Below are 20,199 nucleotides of genomic sequence, written 5' to 3' on the forward strand. Positions count from 1 at the left end.
AACACCAACTGTGTCCATTTCTAGATCCTACATGATGATACACATGGAACTCTGCCCAACCTGGGCTGCAGGCTTGGGTTTCCGTTCCACAGCAGTGACTCTCCCTCTCAGAGCTCTGGAAAGACAGTTTACCAACCCCTAACTGCCTCACCTCCTCCCTGGCCTCCACCTGATTCTAAACTACATGCCCCTGAACAAGTTCTTCAATACTTCTGAAGCATATTTCCTCACCTACTTATCTCAAAATGTTTAAAAATCAATAAAGACTGTAGGAGTGAGATGCTATAAACTTCCAAGAGCTAATACAACAAGCTGGTTCCCTGCTCAGCATCCCACAGGCCTGTCACTTCCTCACTTCCACCTGCCACCTGCTCTCCCTGCAAGTTGAGGAACAGCCTTACTCTCCTTCAAAGACTTTCTCAAGCATTTCTTCCCTCTGGATTTTTACCAAAGAGAAAGACTGACCATCCTGGCCATCTGATACTGCCTTAGGAAACCTGCAAAGAACACATTTTCTCCAAACGATGCCCACCTCCTGTTAGAGTGGACTCCACGTGAACTAGTTAGAGAAGCCAGCTGGTCAACCTAGGTGCAGCAACCGGGAGAAGAAAGGTGTGAACGTCCCCTCACCTAACGACACAGCCTCGCCTGCCGTCAGCCCCAGGTGGGCTCCTGCGGCACCCCCTTTTTCATCTCTTTGCAGGTCAGTGCAGCTCCACAAATATGCCAGTAGCTGACTGGAAATGGAAGAGGGGAACCTACCTCTGGTGACTCTCCTCCCCGCCCCATTAAGTCACTGCACTACGGAGGTCACACATAGCCCAAAGCCTCTCAACAATTACCTACTGCGTTCTAGCCCTTGGAAAGCTCGAAGGCTGCGACAAACCCCAGAAAGCAGCGGCACGGAGAAAGCAGAGGAGCAGGTCACCTCTTTCCATTCACCATGTGGATGAGCAGCCCATGAGAATCCAGATCTCAGTTCCCAGGCAAGGGACTCTGCCCACTGTTCACATGCGCTCCTGAACCCCATCCAATGCCCTTACCTCCTGTCACTGATTCAAAACCCCTACAATAAGCAATGGCTTGCACATCATATTGAATTGTCCTCCCCAGAGCCTCCCACCCTCAGCCCAGGTTAAGTCCCTGCTGAGCGGCAAAGCCAAAGCCTCCTCTCCCTATGGCAGCGACACTTCCCTTGGGCATAACTAGGGTCACGAACCAACTGACCTCCCCTGACCTGGCTGCATCACCGCCAGGCTACTGCCCGAATATTACTGGGGATGCAGTCAAAAAGCACTGTTGGCATTTCCATTTCTCCAGCAGGCTCTTTCTGGAGCACTTAAGACAGTTTGTCACTTATTTAATCCACTTAAAAAAAAAAAAAAAAAGAAAGGCCTCTATGTGGGAAGAGGTATGCCTATCAATCAAATTCAAATAAAAACACTGCCCTAGTCTCTCTATTAACTTTTCCTAAGTCTTCTGAGTTTGGGCAGGTCAATATAAAGAAACTCAAAGAGTATTTTTGAAATGATAAAACTGTGCCATCCAATATACAGATTCAATGCAATCCCTGTCAAATTACCAATGACACTTTTCACAGAACTAGAACAAAAAAAATGTTAAAATTTGTATGGAAACACAAAGACCCAGAATAGCCAAAACAATCTTGAGAAAGAAGAACGAAGCTGGAGGAATCATGCTCCCTGACTTCAGACTATACTACAAAGCTACAGTAATCAAAACAGCATGGTACTGGCACAAAAACAGACACATAGATCAATGGAACAGGACAGAAAGTCCAGAAATAAACCCATGCACTTACAGTCAATTAACCTAGAACAAAGAAGGCAAGAATATACACAATTGAGAAGAGACAGCCTTTTCAGTAAGTGCTGCTGGGAAAACTGGACAGCTACCTGTAACAGACTGAAATTAGAACATTCTCTAACATCATACACAAAAATAAACTCAAAATGAATTAAAGACCTAAATGTAAGACCAGATGCTATAAAACTCCTAGAGGAAAACAGGAGATAAATCACAGCGATTTTTTTTTCAAACCAGCTCCTAAAGGAAATAAAAACAGAAATAAACAAATGTGATCTAATTAAACTTAAAAGCTTCTGCACAGCTAAGGATACCATCAACAAAATGAAAAGATAACCTACAAAATGGGAGAAAATATTTGCAAATGATGTGACCAACAAGGGACTAATTTCCAAAATATACAAATAGCTGATATAGCTTAATATCAAAAAAACAAGCAACCCAATCAAAAAATGGGCAGTAGACCAAAACAGACATCTCTCCAAAGAAGACATCCAAGTGGCCAACAAGCACATGAAAAGATGCTCAACATCACTAATTGCTAGAGAAATGCAAATCAAAACTACAGTAAGATATCACCTCATACCAGTCAGAATGGCCATCATTCAAAAGTCCACAAACAATAAATGCTAGAAAGGTGTGGGGGAAAAAGGAACCCTCTTACACTGCTGCTAGGAATGTAAATTGGTGCAGCTACTATATAGGACAGTATGGAGATTCCTCAAAAAGCTAAAAACAGACTTAACCTATGATCCAGCAATCCCACTCCTGGGCATATATACAGAGGAAAATACAATTCGAAAATACACATGCACCCCAATGTTCACAGCAGCACTATTTACAATAGCCAAGACATGGAAGCTACCTAAATGCCCACTGACAGATGACTGGATAAAGAAAGATGTGGTATATATACAATGGAATACTACTTAGCCATAAAAAGAATGAAAGAATGCCATTTGCAGCAACATGGATGGACCTAGAGATTTCATATTAAGTGAAGCCAGACAGAGAAAGACAAGTATAATATGATGGCGCTTATATGTAGAATTTAAAAAAAAAAAGATACAAATTAGAAACAGAATCACAGACATAGAAAACAAACCATGGTTACCAAGCGGACAAGGTGGGGAAGGACAGATTAGGAGTTTGGGATTAGCAGACACAAATTACTATGTATAACCCAATCCAAAAATGGGCAGAAGATCTAAACTAACAATTCTCCAGTGAAGACATGCAAATGTCCAATAGGCACATGACAAAATGCTCAATATTGCTAATTATCAGAGAAATGCAAATCAAAACTCTAATGAAGTATCACCTCATACCAGTCAGAATGGCCATCATTCAAAAGTCCACAAATGATAAATGCTGGAGAGGCTGTGGAAAAAAGGGAAGCCTCCTACAATGCTGGTGGGAATATTGTTTGGTGCAGCCACTGTGGAAAACAGTATGGAGATTCCTCAAAAGACCAAAAATAGACTTAAATGATTCAGCAATCCCACTCCTGGGTATATATCCAGAGGGAATCTTAATTCGAAAAGACACCTGCACTCCAACGTTCACAGCAGCACTATTGACAACAGCCTATACATGGAAACAACATAAATGTCAGTCGACAGATGACTGGATAAAGAAGTGGTGGTATATTTATACAATGGAATACTACACAGCCGTAAAAATAATAAGATAATGCCATTTGCAGCAACATGGATGGCCCTGGAGATTGTCATTCTAAGTGAAGTAAGCCAGAAAGAGAAAAAAATACCATATGATAACACTTATATATGTAATCTAAAAAAAGACAAATGAACTTATTTACAAAACAAAAAGACTCAAAGACATAGAAAACAAACTTATGGTTACCAGAGGAGAAGGGGGTGGGATGGGATACATTGGGAATTCGAGATATGCAGATACTAATTAATATACATAAAACAGACAAACAACAAATTCATACTGTATAGCATAGGGAACTATATTCAATATCTTGCAGTAAACCTATGGTGAAAAAGAATATGAAAATGAATATATATATGTTCGTGTATGACTGAAGCACTGTGCTGTACACCAGAAATTGACACAACATTGTAAACTGACTACACTTCAATAAAAATAGTTATACACACATTACTACATATAAAATAGATAAACAACAAGGACCTACTATATAGCATAGGGAACTATATTCAATTTGTTGTAATGAGCTATAATGGAAAAACGTCTAAAAAAATTTTTTTTTAATGTACCATCATTACTTTGTGAAGACACAAAAAATGTACTTTCCCAAAGTCAACATAAACTTGCATCTTACACTGCTCCTGCAGCAAGCAAACTTCTGCTGCCCCTTCCAATTTCTAGGTCAATCTGTCTCAACTCATCTAAAAACAGCGCCTGGTGCATCCTCTCCACACACCTAAGTGAAATGCAGACTCTTCACCGTGCCTGAGAAGGCCCTCCTTTCTGAAGGTCATGCCCCCTTCTAAATGGTTATCTTTCTAAACCTCTCTCTCACTGATACGCTTTGCAAACCAACCTGGCTAGTTTCCTCCCTGTTCCTCAAACAGTTTATATTTCCTGCCACCACACCCTCGCTTATACTGTTCCCTCAATCTGAAACGCCCTCCCCTAGAACTCTATTAATCAGAACACTAGTAGGCATTCTTTAAGGAGAGTTCAACTTCCACCTCCTTCTTGAAGTCAACACCAGCGCAGCTGAAAGCAGGCATTCCCTCTAGTCACTGACAGACAGGTTTCTCTCCAACCAGGGAATTAGCTCCCACAGGACGGAGCTATGCCTTCCACTTAGCACCCTCACAGTGCGACCAGCACAGGTGACTAGCACATAGTAAGTGTTCATTAAATACATTTGTTTAACAAACGTACACATAGTGACACACGTGCAGAATGACATCACACCAGAAACAAATGATACCAACCATTTTTACCAAGGTAAATAAGGAGCGGAAGGTTTAAAATGTCATTCTGATCCACCTCAGGTATACTGGGAAAACTACTCAAAACCTATGAATAAAGAAGCCCCAAGAGGGAGGGTATAGCTTAAGTGGTAGAGTGCGTTATTAGCACACACAAGGTCCTGTGTTCAATCCCCAGTACCTCCTCTAAAAATAAATAAGTAAACCTATTTACCTCCCCCACCACCAAAAAAAAAAAAAAAGAAGAAGCCCCAAATGCACCCACCAATAAGTCAAAGGACTATGTGGACATTTGATACTATCTCTAGCTAGGGAAGTAAACATCATGTTTCATCAAGGTCAGAAAAAGCTTAAAGCTTAATCAGCACAAAATCACAACGCGGCATTCAAAGTTAGGGCCATGGCCGGGGAGTTTGAAACAGTCTTGGGGTGATGACGATCAGTATTCCCCATCTGAGAAATAGTGACTGCATGACTAAGGCCTCAGACCTCAAGCCCGGAATGTTAGGCATTTACGCTACATGGTAAATAGCAAGTTTGAAGGCTATGATAAAAGCAGAATCATTTTTTAAAAACAATTTAGCTATTTCATACCTTCAGGAGTCCCCAGTTGGGGACTGAACTATCTAATAAAATATGCATTTTTAGGGTAATGGGAATTATTAAATGGCTGCACCCACAGTGCATTCTTACCCTCCCCAAATATCACGGAGCACCTTACATAATGTCATCTAACATGTAAGTTAAACATGAATAGTTGTCATTTGACTTCTTCAACAGAACAACAGCAACCTTGTCTACCCAAAACAAAAATCATGTCAGACAGTGACAGAGTTTAGGAAAGTCAGGACATACGTCTAAATGTCAACTTCAAAGTTCAGAAACATGATGAAGACAATGAGCACAATAAATAACACTAGCAGCAAACACTTTTATAGCATTTACTACGTGCCAAGCATGGTTCTGAGATCTGTACATATATCAATCTACTTACTTCTCAAAAGAATTCCGATATGTATCACCATAATTCCATTTTACAGATGAGAAAACTGAGGCAAAAATAGCTTAGATAACTTACTCAAGGTCACGTATCTCATAAGGTACAAGGCCAGAATCCACACTCAGAAGGTCTAGCTCCAGAGCCCAGGCTCTCAACCACACGCAACATCCCCTTTCTGTCTAACTCCCAAGACATGCTAGTGTCTATCCCCTTTATCACCTACTGATCGAGTACTTTTTCTCCATTTGCACTGCTGCCTTCCTACCTCTGTGAAACCTGTTTGCTTTAATTGTTCATCAAATAATCCTACACCTTCTTAAGATTTAATAGGATCTTATAGGATGTGATTCTAATGGCCTGTTCTAGGTAATCTCAAGTCAGTTCTTGGTTTGAAGAATTCTCAGCTTTTGAGATTTGAAATTTCAATGGCGCTTCATATTTGTTATCTGAAAGAGGAAGGTAGGTAAACACTTACTAGTATCTGGAGTTTTCTCTTCAGATCTGCCAAATAAAAATTCATATTTGGCCTTGGCAACACTCTGGGAATGTGCTGATGCACTGTTAACCCAAACAAATGTCTCTGCCTGCAAAATTAGAGCAAAATAAAGGCCTCATTAAAAATACATCATAAAATATACATCATAAAGCAATCAACCAACAAGAGAATGGTTATGACATTTCTATGTGATAGAATGCTATACAGCCATTAAAAACGAAACTTGAAAAACAGAACATGACAAAAATCAGAATACGAGGTGATCACAGCAAGATTACAACTATATAAAGAAAAGATAAACATACGAACATCTATAGGCGAATAAGAAAAATATGAAAAGTTTGGCTTGATTTGGGGGCAGAATTATGGCAGAATTTTTTAAAATTAAGTATGCGCTACTTTTTGTCATGAGAAAACTGTATTTTATATTTAGACACATCATTTTCCAAATGATCATCATTACCCACAGCCCACAGCAGGAATATTTCTGTGTATGTGTTCTGCTAAACTATGTCAACAAAAAGTAGTCTTTCCCCAAAAGAGACCCCATTTTTACATAAGCAGGCATACCATTTAGCCAAACAGAGCATAGAACAGAATTATCAGGCATCCCATTTATACCTATTATCCTAAATTTGAGCATCTGTCCCAGTGTCCTTTGGAAATCCTAAATGCACCTTACGGGAAAGAAAAACTGCAAGGATGAATGAAAGCGGCTCACATCACGACTCTGAGTTCCTATCACCCTCCTCCTGGCTGCTTTAGGCAACTGCCAAAAATCAGGAGTGCCTCCCTTCTCCAGCTTAGGATTAATTAAAAATAAGTAACAAAGTAGAAACGTCAAACACAAGAAATCTGACCAAGTCCAATCAGGGAGTCATTATTCTGCCTCTTTACTCTGAGCTCAAAAATTAACCAGGATCCAGGTACTACCACACTGGTTTCTACCCTCTAGTTACGAGACATCTTCTTTCTCATGTCTGAGCAGCAACTAACTATTCACTTCAGGAGAGAGGAGAGCGAAGCAACCAGGCAGCTACTTCAAAGAGGGAAGTTTTATGACTTCTGTTTCATCCTTTGGAGCAGAAACGGTTCACAGCTGTAAGGAGGCCCTCGGTGGGGACACGACCACCTCCACCACCCCCAGCAGACAGGTTCACTGGGCAGGCCTCTCTTTGTTCCTGAACGCCAGTATCAAAGACCTTCCTGCACAGTTTAGAAACTGCGATTTCTTAAAGTAGCTGTGTAATCATTTAATGTTCACAGTGTGTAAAATTATTCTTTCTGGAAAAGGTACACACTCCTATGGGAGCTACATGCTTCACAGTCACAGGCTGTTAATTATCCTTTCCCCCGACAGAAAGGCAGCATTACTTTTTTTGATGTGTTCAGGGAGCTTCAGGCTGGTAGAGGACACTGGTGCCCTAATTCAGGTGAGGTGGTCAGGACAGGCTCTCTGAGGAACCAACACTGCAGAGTCAAGAAGGAAGAGAGCTGGGGAAGGTCAGAAACATCCATTTCAGCAGAAGGAGGGTCACACGCAATGGCCTCAAAGTATGAAAGGACCAGGCCACCTACACAACTGAAGGAAGGCCAGCATGGTCACAAAATAGTGGGGAAATGGGTGAGTTCAGAGTCTGCCTGGGAAACAGCATGGCAGGGACAAACCCTGGAGAGGAGGCAGGGGCCAAACACACAGGGTGTGTGGGTAAGGGAAAGGCTCTATGGGAAGCCACTGGAGGGTCTGAAATGTATGGCAGTTCGTTAACATTTTTGAAAGACCATTCACTTATACTTTTAAAAGGTCATATGGTTGTTACAGGGGAAGTGGGTGGAGAGAGCCAAGAGGAGGCCCAGCCCTCAGGCAGAAGTGCCAAGGAGACAGTACGGAAGCTGAGACTGGGATGATGGCAGTGGAAATAGAAGGAGATAAACAGGAAACACATTTTATCGGGAGAATCTACTTACATTTTCTGATAAACTGGACGTAAGAGAATAAGGGAAAGGAAGAAATCAAGCATGATTACAGTGGGTAACGTCTCCCAACCACATAGTCCAGGCCAGGCTGCCCTAATGCCACACCCGGGATGTCTCACGCTCTGCTCGGAACAGTCCTCTCGGGTGGGCAGCGCAGCTGCCACCCCAGTCGCACAGGCGGGGAAAGGGAGGCAAGGCAACAAGCGTGTGAGCATCTCGTCCAAAGTGACATAGCTAGTAAGTAAACTGTGGACCCCAGGTTCAGACCCTGAATCCAGAACCCACGACCGGCATGGCTCTGGCATGGCTCCCGGGCACCCGGCTTGGGCGGCTGCTAGCTGGGTGGTGTGCTGGGACGGGGGAGACCAGGGAAGAAGCATTATCAACAGCTTGGATCTGGGCTTCCAAGTGACCTCAGGAAAACAACAGAGAAGAAAATTCTAATGAAAAACTCCATTACTGTCGTGCTAGAAAACAAGAGAATATGCCCTTGATGAAGCACCAGCTTTAAGAAATTCCAGGAAGGTAATTTTTTGACGTACAGTCTCAACTTAAAGAAGAGTTCTTAACCTCAGTTCCATGGGGGTGACCTGTCGTTAGAAATCTGAAGTCTGAAGTCCGATGGGGGGGAAAATGTAACTTTATTTCCATTTACCTTAAACTGCAATTTAGCATTTTTTAAAATGTGAATGTATGTGACAAACCACAGTATTATTACCAGTAACCAGAACTGTGTCACCACCAACAGAAATCATAGCGATTTTTACACCATATAACAGTTACAGCAAGTATCTTCAACTGTCATTCATACTCACCCCTATTTGAGATGATAGTAGTTACTAAGACCTACCACTAAATCTTACTATGAATAAAGAAACACAATGTATTCCCATGTCACAAACCTGTTTAATACTTTGGTAGCCAATATAACTGGTTTCTTTTGTAGCTCTCTGTATATTATTATATACACTTAAAAAGCATTATTTTGACAAGAGAGCCAGAGCTTCACTGGACCTGCAAAAGGGGTCACAGCACAGAAGCAGGTTAAAAGACCCTGTTTCAGAGCATCAGTCCTTCAACTGCAGTTCATGAGCCACCAGTGGCTTTGTATCAATTGTGTGGGTCATGGCCAGATTTTTCTTATAGGTAAGTTAATACACATATATATACACATGTAACAGAATGAAACTGAAAATATCAGAGTAGAGCCCTTGGTAAGAATAATCAGTTTTATGAAACTTTAAAGTCACGTGTGTGTGGGTGGGGGGGGGGTCATGATGTAAAATGAATTTCTCACCGTGAGTCATGATCAAAACTGTTGGAAACACAGTGCTCTATGGGGTTCTCAAACTTAGGCATGAATTAGCATCCCCTACAGGGCTTTCTAAAGCACATATTGGGGAGTTCACCCAGGTTTTCTGACTCAGTGGGTCCAGGATTTTTGGCCTGAGAATTTGCGTTTTCTAGCAATTTTGCAGGTGATGTTGATTTGGTCCAAAGACCAAATTTTGTGAACCACGCTTCAGGCCAATGTTTTTCATACTTTACTGTATATATGAACTTCTTGGGAATCTTGTTAAAATATAGATCACGCAGGTCTGAGGTGGGGCCCGAGACTGCATTCCTAAAACGTTTCAAGAGGATGAGGACACTGGGCCACAGAGCACACCTGTGCTGAGGCTTCGAAATGATCAAAGCACATTCAGATTTTCACAGAAGAGAAAAAAAAAATTTAAAGGATGCTCTAACCAGGAGTAAATTATACCATAGGGCTCCACTCTAATAAAGCACCCCATAATATGACAACTGTGGGCCCAGTTAGGCCCAGAAAAAACATTATCATTCCCATGAGTTGCCCATTGAAATAAAATTCTCTCAGCTCACAGGGGTAATTTTTAAAGCTGGGAGCCGCACTGGTACATCCTCTTCCCAAGCCAAGTGTTACAAATCTTCACCCACCTCCACAACAATTTTTGCCTGTCAAGAAAACTATATTTAAAACATTCAGCACTACTTTTTCCTTCTGTATGACTAACTGAATAATATATATTCTTTTGTTTTATCACAGCAATTTTAGAAACGTAAATGTCGTTAAGAAGTATGAGGTATCAGGTCACAGTAGCAGATGGACTGACTGTCAGATGACCCAGACTTAAATCCCACTTGTGACTTCTACCCAATCGCACACTCATGTTTAGTCTCTGGACTTCAGCTTCCCTATTGATAAAGAGTGTTGTTCATTTATCTCTAAGGTCCCTCCTACTTCTGAAGAACAAACATTCTTCACACTTCTAAGCCCCTTCCATAGGTATTTCATTAAGGAAGAATAACAGAAATCTTCTCCTTATGATAAAATTAACAATGACATGATCACCAAAACCTGCCCTGCATTTAAAGACAGGTGTCCACCACTAAATGGACAGGACAAATAAAATTTCAACCTTACATTTTAGATGGCTTTTAAAATTTACAAAGAATTGTCACCTAATATCATCCAAGTCTCAAGATGTTGCTGATTATAATTAAACAATTTTAGATGCAAGAGAAACACTACTTATGTAAAATAATTCTTTGAATTGCCTAGCTATAAAAAATCAAGAGGAGAATGTAGAAAGTTGCAAGCAAATTTTAGAAATGAAAATAGTTTTCAGTTGGTCTGGGAGGGGAAGCATGGAGAGGGAGAGGCGGAGACGGGCTGAGGGAAGTCTAGGAGGGTGGCGTGCTCCTTCAGGTCCCTATCATTTCAATTTCAGGAGAATGTTCAGAGGATGTGAGGCCCTGTAAGTCAGTCAGAGTTGAGTATTATAAAGTTCCTTAGGCCAGAGAACATTAAAAGCTAAAGCAACAACTATAAAAATAGTATTTCACAAGTCACTCAAAACTAAGACTCGATTCCAACGTTCGCACTGAGCACTTGATCCTGTTCCACCCCATCTGGTCCCATCACCAGCAGAAGTCAGGCCCATGGGAGCAGGGCACCTCGCAGCCCGACTCGGGTGCAGGCAACACTGGACACTTGGTGCCGATGTGGCAAAGGGTGGTAGTTAGGCGCTATGGGCTGAACTGTATCCCCCACAACTCATATGCTGCAGTCCTAGCCCCTAGTGCCGGCGATGTGGCTGTGTTTGGAGACAGGCCTATACGGTCATCAGGGTGGGCCCTAATGCAACATGAGCAGCGCCTCTCAAGAAGAGATGAGGACAGAGACACACACAGAAGGAAGATCACAGGAAGACATGGGGAGAAGATGACCCTGTGAGGCCAAGGAGAGAAACCTCAGAAGAAACCAGCCCTGCGGACACCTTGATCCTGGACTTCCGGCCTCCAGACCAGCTGGCTGTCCAAGCTGCCCCATCTGTGGTACTTCATGACAGCAGCCTAGCGTCAGGGAAGGCTGAAAGAGGTAAGAGTAAATGGGAAGTCCTTCAAGAAGGCAGATAACGTAAGTCTGTTAAAAGGGAACAGAACCAACCAAGCCACACCACAGAACACTCAACAGCGGAGGAAGCGGGGAAGGTGGGAAGCGGAGGGGCCGGCAGAAGTGGGACTGATGAGAAGGAATGGTGATCAAGCTGTTCGACCCCCAGACCCCTACGTCCACTCCACTTGAAAATGCGCCTCCCCGTCCAGGCAGAAGGATGGGTGAGATTTCTCACGAACACCTCTGGCCCGGGGGACACCAGGCACAACTGACACCAGGACACCCGAGGGGAAGCGGGGATTTGTTTGCTGGATGTGACAATGCTTAGACTTGTCTCATCCAACCTGTGGAATGCTGCACCCTGGACATTACCCTGCAGACAGGAGATCTAAGAGCTTTCAGTGCAGAATGCAACCAGCCCAAAAAGAAAGACCTAAATAGTTACATGAGGGGTCAACTGATCGATGGCCTGACCAGAGCCTCCCACAGCGAAGTGCAGAATCTCTAGTAGACACACTAGCATATGACACTGGATTCTTTACTTTCCGTGACTATAAGTTTTTTTAAAATACAGACCAGCTATTTTGCAGAATGTTGTTCAACAAAGGTTTGCCTTTATATTTCCTCCTGATTATGTTCAGATTTTCCATCTTTGACAGGAATGTCACAGAAGTGACATTCTCTCTGCATCCTGCTTAGAGGCACAGGATTTCAATTTGTCCCATTACTGATCATAGTCACTTTAATCTGCCAGGCCTCTCCACTGTCAACTTAAACTTTCTCTCTGTGATTAATTAGTATTCTATGGAAAGACATAGAAACTATTAAATTCCTCATCAAACCTGCAAATTATAACTTCACTTATTTTTATCAGTAAGGACTGAATTTACTATTTTATCCAATGGGTTGCGATCCACTATTTTCATTATTCATTTCAATGCTCAAGTTGCCTGGTTTGGGCCAGGGGAAGCGCTTTCCAGCTGGCTCTGTGTCTCTTCGACATGTCCCCTTCGTTCTCTGAGCACGTCTTCACCTTCTGGTACAACAGGATGTTCCAGGCTTCTCCCTGGAATTAGCCATTTCTTTAAAAACAAAACAAACCGAAAAACCTTGGTCCTTTTTAATGAACAATATTATTCAGTATTTAGATACAAGAACTGGACACTGGGAGGCTGCATGTGCTCAGAGACTAGGTCAGGGGACAGAGCTGGGAAATTTTAAACAGACATGCATGCACACACAGGCACACACACACACTCTGCGGCAGGCTGAATAAGGGCCCCCTAAGATGTGCACATCCTAATTCCCAGAGCCTGTGAGTGCTGTGGTACATGGCAAAGACTCTGAAGATGTGATTATGGTTTTCATATAAGGAAACTATCCTGGATAACCCAGGTGGACCAAGATGTGTGACGGAAGAGAAGAAAGCGAGAGGAAAGCAGAGTGAGACAGAAGATGCCACGCTATTAGATGGAGGAAGGGGCTAGGAGCCAAGGAATGCAAGGAATGGAATTCTAGGCTGGAAACGGCACGGAAACTGACCCTTCCTACCGTCTCCAAAGAAACCACTGCCCTGCTGGCACCTTGATTTTAGCCCATAAAATTCACTTTAGACTTCTGGCCTATGGAACTACATGGGATAAACTTCTATTGTTTTAAGCCACCAAGTTTATGGTACTTTGTTATAGCAGCCATAGGAAATTAATGCAGGCACAGAAAATAGAGATACAAATACACACTTTTATATTGATGTTTATTTCTGTATCTATCTAATAAAAAAAAGTTCACACTCAAAGTTTTTCCATAAATATGCCTCTGCTGCTCTCAAGTACAAATGAGTTGTTAATGAAATAATCACAAGACAATGAGTAATTGTTATTCCACTTATATTGTTCCTCGTTAGTGCAGTTCATCCAAATGTACTTTGCTCTTCCACTGTAATTAAGATATTTGTATTGCTGAAAAACAAACAAAATCAACCATTCCTTCAGTTTACCTGGCTACAAAGAAAGAGATTCGAATCCTGTCGTGTGCATCATTTCTCCCTTTAAAAATATATCTGACATGTGCCTGTACATAAACAAGTGGAAAAACACCCATGTTTGAGAAGAAGGGGACAGACCCCATAATCTGCAATTCCCTACAACCAGCCCCTACTCCCCCGACAGACTGACTGGATAGAGATTCCAAAAGCCAGTAATAGAAGCAAGTAAAATCAGGACAGAGAGCCTCTCAAAAGCAAAAGAAGTCAAAGACAGCCAGGAGACAAATGGGATAACAGAACGTCCACATATTCCTTTCTAAAGGTTAGAAACAGCATCCAAACCAAAGGGCAGCGCAGGAATGGACTAGCAGACTAAGGAGAAGGCTGTGGGGGAAAAGTGGGACTCAGCCCCTCACCTGTCACTATCCAGCGGGCTGCCAGCGCGTGCTCACTGTGTGAGCAGAGAGACAGGAGCTGAATTCGTGGCCTTTTTAAAAGCCCCTGGAGGTCCATTCCCATTCTCCCACCAGCTGCTGTCTGTTCACTCGGCCCGTTTCCTGAAAGCACACTCCCCTGGGAGGACAAGCGGGGTTCTGCTGCTCCTCCAGGCTCAAAGCCAGCCCAGTGAGGGCGGCAGGAAGCTCCAGAGCAGAGGCACCGAGTCTCCACGCTGCCGTCCACTGACACGCGCGTCAGGTCAGAGGGAAGCAAGCCTTTGGCCAACTCAAAGGACTGTTCCCTTGATAATCTGCAACTTGGAACCATTCATAGTTGTCTTCTGACCAAATGGAAGACTATATGCTCCTTCCAGGAACTGCACCTGCCCTGGCGAGGCTCTGAATTCACAACACATCACAGCTTATTACAAATGGTGAGAGTGGCTTTTATTTTTTTTTTTTTTTTTTATTTATTTATTTATTTATTTATTTATTTATTTATTTATTTATTTATTTATTTTTGGAGTGTGTTCTGGAAAGTTAGGGGCTGAGACACTAGGAAGACAAATATTCATTTGTAACAAAGCCTCCCCCAAAACAAATGTAAGACACAGGGATCAAGTTTTCCTCACAGCTCGCTCACTAAGACACCAAGTGATTAACGTGTTGGCGAGCTTCGGAGAAAGAATTTATAAGAAAACTAGCAATCAAACGTGATGATCTCACAAGGCAGCCTCTGCAGGTCGCACCGTTTCATGTCAGTAGTGACAGAGGGCAAGGCCCCTGGCGGCAGGTGTGCAGACCCAGAGCTCAAGTCTCCCTCTGCCTTTCTCGTCTCCCTGCCTTCTTGCCTCCCTCAGGTTCTGGACGTGTGTGCTTCTGATCATGCTTAAAACTAATAAATGAAAGAGACAATGTAAAGATCCACGTTTTAAGCAGGAAAGCATACGTGTGTAAGCCTCCGAACACCCCTCCTTACGTGCTACAGACTGGCGGCCTGGGTTCTCACCCAGGAGGCTGCAGCCTTCCACACATGAGGATTTAAACTGGCTAACACAAGGGAATGCCAGAAAGCCACAGAGGACTCTGAAAGTCAGCCTGGCATAATCAGGATCGTGCAGAGGAAATCAAGCAGATGCTGAATAGCCACATTCACAAATGCACCTCTACATACTCAAAAAAAAAAAAAAAAAAAAAAAAGAGGAAGGCAAGGTACTGAGAACAATCAAAACCAGCAGCACACAAAGCAGACGGGGACTACAGGGTCACAGAAAGTGTTCGTAAGTATTTTTGCTCAGTCCTTATCAACTCAGCAACCTCAAAAAAAACCTCGAAACCTTGGCAGAAATACCACAAAGAAATTACAGAAGTGAAAACTAAGTATCAGCTTAGCCACCTGAATCTAAACGTCGCAAATATAAAAGTGTCTTCAGTTATTTCAAAGGTTCCATTAACTTCCCTTTTTTTTAAATTTTGATTTCTTTTTTAATGGAGGTCCTGGCGACTGAACCCAGGACCTCAAACATGCTAAGCAGGTGCTCTCCCACTGAGCTATCCCCTCCCTCCTGGTTCCACTAACTTCTGAAACAAAATTAAATCCACACTAATTTTTTTAAAACGGGTCACTTGGCACTTTGACAAGAAGGAAAAATAGGTGCTAACTGTGAATTCAAGGTGGGAAGCATGAGAAGTAAGTGTCTTCTCACCTGGTTTGCTAATCTTTATAACCCTTAACTTGAAAGTCCCATCTGGGTGGCAGCTGTGTGTTTTAGTAAAACGTGTCCTATCTGGAACTGGAGCCTACAAGAAGACATACTAAAGACTGTTCTTGATTAAGGTAGAGAAAACCAACCAAAAGTTTCTTCTCAAAGAAGGTATGAGTGATCAAATAAATTCTTATTTTCTAAATACAAAGTATGTCATTGACCCAATGTATGCCTGTATAGATGGAGAACATTGCTGCATGTATGGAGAAAAAAGTGCCTCTGGGCAAACACAAACGTTCCGAAAGCCATAAAATCCAGGCTGAAATTTAAGCTAAAATAAGCACATGAAGCGTCAGGAATAATATAATCACTGCATTAATTTCGACAAGAAAATATACAGTCCACCAAAATTTTACCAAAACAATCTCCAAGCATGTGCCCCTCTTGAAAAACACCAATTGATCATGAGTTTGGTATCAGAAAGAAAATCAGACCCACCGAGGTCATGTGACTTTTCTGTACTGTTAAACTTCACTGTAATAAAATGAGAGGGAAAAGAGAAAGAAGGAAAATCAGAAAAGTAAGATCATCCCCCTGGGAAGCATCCTGGTTCTTCCTGCAGAACATAAATCCCGACCAGATGATACAAGCCTCTCATCCCTGGCTGTTAACAGGCGCCCATTATGAAGAAATGAGCTGAGGTAAAGGCTCTATAAAACACACACCTGTCAAGCCAAGGTAAAGAAGGGCACCAAAGACAACACAGCATAAGGTCCTGAAAACAGAAATTTCACAAAAAATTCCAAGTCAATTTTCAGACTACTAACACTAGGTATCAACACTCTCGGTGGAATTTTTTCATGGAATTTTATATTTTAATTTACAGTGATGTAGAAAAGTGAAACATTATGCGGGTGCCTAAGAGCCTTGTTAATTACCAGTAAAGTCATTTCTTCAAAGTATTCTGACAAGGCAATTGCCTGATTTTTCCACTGATAACTTCTTAGCATCCTAGCTTCAGGAAAGTTTGGATGGGCAGTCAACAGGTAAAAGACACAGCACAAACAGACAAAAGGATCTGGATTTTGATTTAAAAGACGATCTCCTTTCTTTAGACTTAAGCATTGTCAAGACACCCACACTACCTGCAATACTAAAAATGTTCCCATTTTACATGTTTAGCTTTTACAAAGACACAAACTATTCCTCATAAGTCATAATGAGTAAACTTCTCAGAAACAAACCGCTTACGTAAACATGTTAAAAGTAAATGATTCTTCCAGGACTATGGGGCACTGAGGTCCCATGTGGCCAATTACGTCTTCAGGGACATCGAGGTGTCCTCATACACAGAAGCTAGGGATCTGAGAATCGTCCTGTCCGACTCACACTTGAGAAGGATAACACAGGAGGGACACACTCTGGAGCAGTGTTTCTGCTGGTCCAGGGACACCCTGCACCACAGTCCCCAGAGGTGCTTGTGGATAAGCCGCAGGCCGCTGGACTTCACAGGCCCAGGAGTCAGGAGTCCTGACTCTCCCCTCCCCTCTCACTGATTCTTGGGCTGCTGCAGTTTGAGAGCTGCTATGCTGGAGCTCCACGGGGGATACACGTGAGTCCTCAGAACAGACGAGGGAACAGCAGGCAGCTGACATCAACGGACAAGCCCGTTGCTCTGAGGCCACCTCCACCATCCCTACAACACAAACCACCACCACAGAACACCTGGGGAAATGCACCGGGAGGACTTCTGGCTTACTGCAGGCATTTCACAACTGATGTTAAGGTTGTTAGTTTAGGAATGGCTTTAAATTTGTGCCGTGAGTGCAAACAATGCTGTCAGCCATAAAGCTGCTTTGGGACCTGAGCAATGCAAGGGGCAGAGCACAGGGAAACGCTCCCTGCTACTACAGAGGCCAGGCCGTCCTCACAGACAGTGCACGACCTAAACGCTGAGTGAACACCTAGTAAGTCAGAAAAAGGGAAGGAAAAACATAGGAAGTTGAGAGAAAGGGACATTGATGGGAAAATGGTATCATCTGAAGACTGGAGGCCACTGGGGAAGTGCGGGACAAGCTCAGAAGTGGCAGGGAGCCCGGTGAGGCTGCCCACAGGGTGGCGGAGAGGCTGGAGACGGGGGCAGACGAGTGCTGCTCCTCCTGCAAGGGCTTCCACTCACTCGGGGATCCTGCTAATGCTCCAGCTCTGCTTCCACAGATCTGCGCAGGGGCTGAGAGCCTGCGTTTCTAACAAGTTCCAGGTGTTTCTGATGCCGTTGGTCTGGGGATGGTACTTCAAATAGAAAGGAAGCAAGTGATGACACCCAAGAGGCAGAGTCACACCGAAGAGCTCCAATGTCAGGCTAAATGGCTGGACTTTGGAATTCAGTTATTTGGTGTTCAATTTAAGGGAGGGGGTATTTAGAAGTTTCTGAATAAGAGAGATCTCATCACTAGAGAAAAATCAGGTAAGAAAAATCTTTATGCCAAATTACTAACCAAATCTCTCTTAGAAGATGTCTTATTTTGTTTTGTCACTTTAATATTTTCTCAGTTTTAGTTAATATTGTACATAAACTTGAGGCAACTCTGGCAAGGTATCAGTGCTTTACATATATCCCTCTCTAGACTAAATCTTTTTTTTTTTTTTTGATAACAGAAAACACAGTTAACAGATAAAAAGAAAAGGACTGAGGATTTTGCACTTTCTTGCCTGCCCACCCCATCTTCTCTGGCCCATTCAGCGGAGGCCATACGCCAAAGCTTCTGGTCACTGCTTTATCACTATTCCTGATGGCAACCAGGGTTCCTGTTTATAAACATGACAGAGGTAACCAACAGTCAAGTCTTCCCCACCTCGTCCCCACCCCCCACCATGACTACAATTACTTCAAACTCAGTAAGAGATGAGTGCCAATTCCTGGAGCACATTATCAGTCACCTCAACATACCTGAGCCTCAGAATAAATAATCTCTCAGGAAGGAAGGGTGACTGACTGCACACAACTCAAGAAATGAATCTAACTCAGGAGACACAAAGGTCAGAAGGGCCCCAAGAGTCCAGATCCCCAGAGCTCATCCCATGCCATCCCATAATCTCCATCCTCTCCATCCAACTTAGCACTGGAGAGATGACAGAGACAGAAATCAGCATTTGCGGAATTTCTTTCCACTATTCCATTACGGTCTGGAAAGGGAGGGACATAAAAAAGAAACAGGAGTTAGGTAAGTAGACTGAACTCAATACCTGATCTCAGCATTCTGCAGGACACCCTCTCAGCCCCACAGTAATACTGTAGAACACAGCATTGTCTAAGGCTCCTGTGAGGCTCTCTAGCAGGAAACCCCTGCCTGCCAAAGCCCATGCGATCGCAGTTAACAATGAAAACGCACTTGCACGTGAGCGCAGCGTAGGTGCAGCAAGCGTGACCCAGAAACCCAGTGACCTGTGCAGCGTGGTACAGGAGGCTTAGGCCTGGACGCTGCAGACGCTCGCCATGGCAAGCTCACACAGTGCTGGCATGTAAAGAGATGTAACCCATTTAGAAGATAATTTGGCTATTGGCTATCAAAATCTGAAAAGTACATAGCATTTTAGCAACTCTACTTGTAGGAATTTATTCCACAAAAAAAAATCTACATGCCAAAGAAGATGGTGAAACAATGTTCATTTCAGCAAAATACAAGAAACATCTATCAACACGGCCTAGTTAACTATACAGAATATAACGAAACACAATAGAGATGTTAAGAAAACAATGAGGAAGGCTTTATGCACTGTACAAGAACTATCTCCCAGATACATTATTAAGTAACAAGAGTAAAGTGGAAAACAGTATGTAGAATATGCAACATTTATGGGAGGGGAGGTGTGTACAGACACACACACACAATCTCTGGTAACAGACTGTCAGGGGAACTCACTGGGTTTCTGAGATTAAAGAAAGACTTCCACTTTATAGCTCCTACCCTTTTGTATTTATTATTTACTTATTTATTTATCACTTACCATGTATTATTATTTCCAATGTTGGAAGTTCTTTTGGTTTGTTTGGGTTTTTTTCCCCCCAATTCATGGCTTCCTTTCGAGCATTCAAGGAGTTAGAGAAAACATTTACACGTCTTCACGTGAAGGAAAATTGCAGGTCAGTCTCACAAAACTAAATGTTAATATAATTTACTACACTGACAAATCAAAAGAGAAAAACCTGTATGACTGTCAGAATTTATGCAGAAAACTATTTGATGAAATGCAACATCAATTCATTATGTTTCAAAAGAAGTTTTAGCAAACTAGGCATAGAAAGGAACTACTGTAATCTGGAAAAGGCATTACAAAACAATTCAGAGTAAACATCATACTGGTGAAATTCCCTTCCAATACGTCCTATAAGCAAACAGCACAAAGGTGTTTAC

The 20,199-nt window shown here is 42.7% G+C and overlaps 1 protein-coding gene across 5 annotated transcripts in view; it reads right to left on the reverse strand.

The window, feature by feature from the left end:
* PSD3 (pleckstrin and Sec7 domain containing 3) overlaps nt 1-20,199 on the reverse strand; it is a 598,663-nt gene that overhangs the window by 346,089 nt on the left and 232,375 nt on the right. For 3 of the 5 annotated variants that reach the window (XM_074353657.1, XM_074353658.1, XM_074353660.1), the window contains one exon: nt 6,239-6,347. The exons of the other annotated variants lie outside the window; for them this stretch is intronic. In XM_074353657.1, coding sequence (XP_074209758.1) covers nt 6,239-6,347 — 109 coding nt within the window. Of the gene's footprint in view, nt 1-6,238; nt 6,348-20,199 lie in introns of those variants that run through there. 5 annotated transcript variants of the gene reach the window in all.

Source organism: Camelus bactrianus, chromosome 26 (genome assembly GCF_048773025.1).
Source record: "Camelus bactrianus isolate YW-2024 breed Bactrian camel chromosome 26, ASM4877302v1, whole genome shotgun sequence".
Lineage (NCBI taxonomy): Eukaryota > Metazoa > Chordata > Mammalia > Artiodactyla > Camelidae > Camelus > Camelus bactrianus.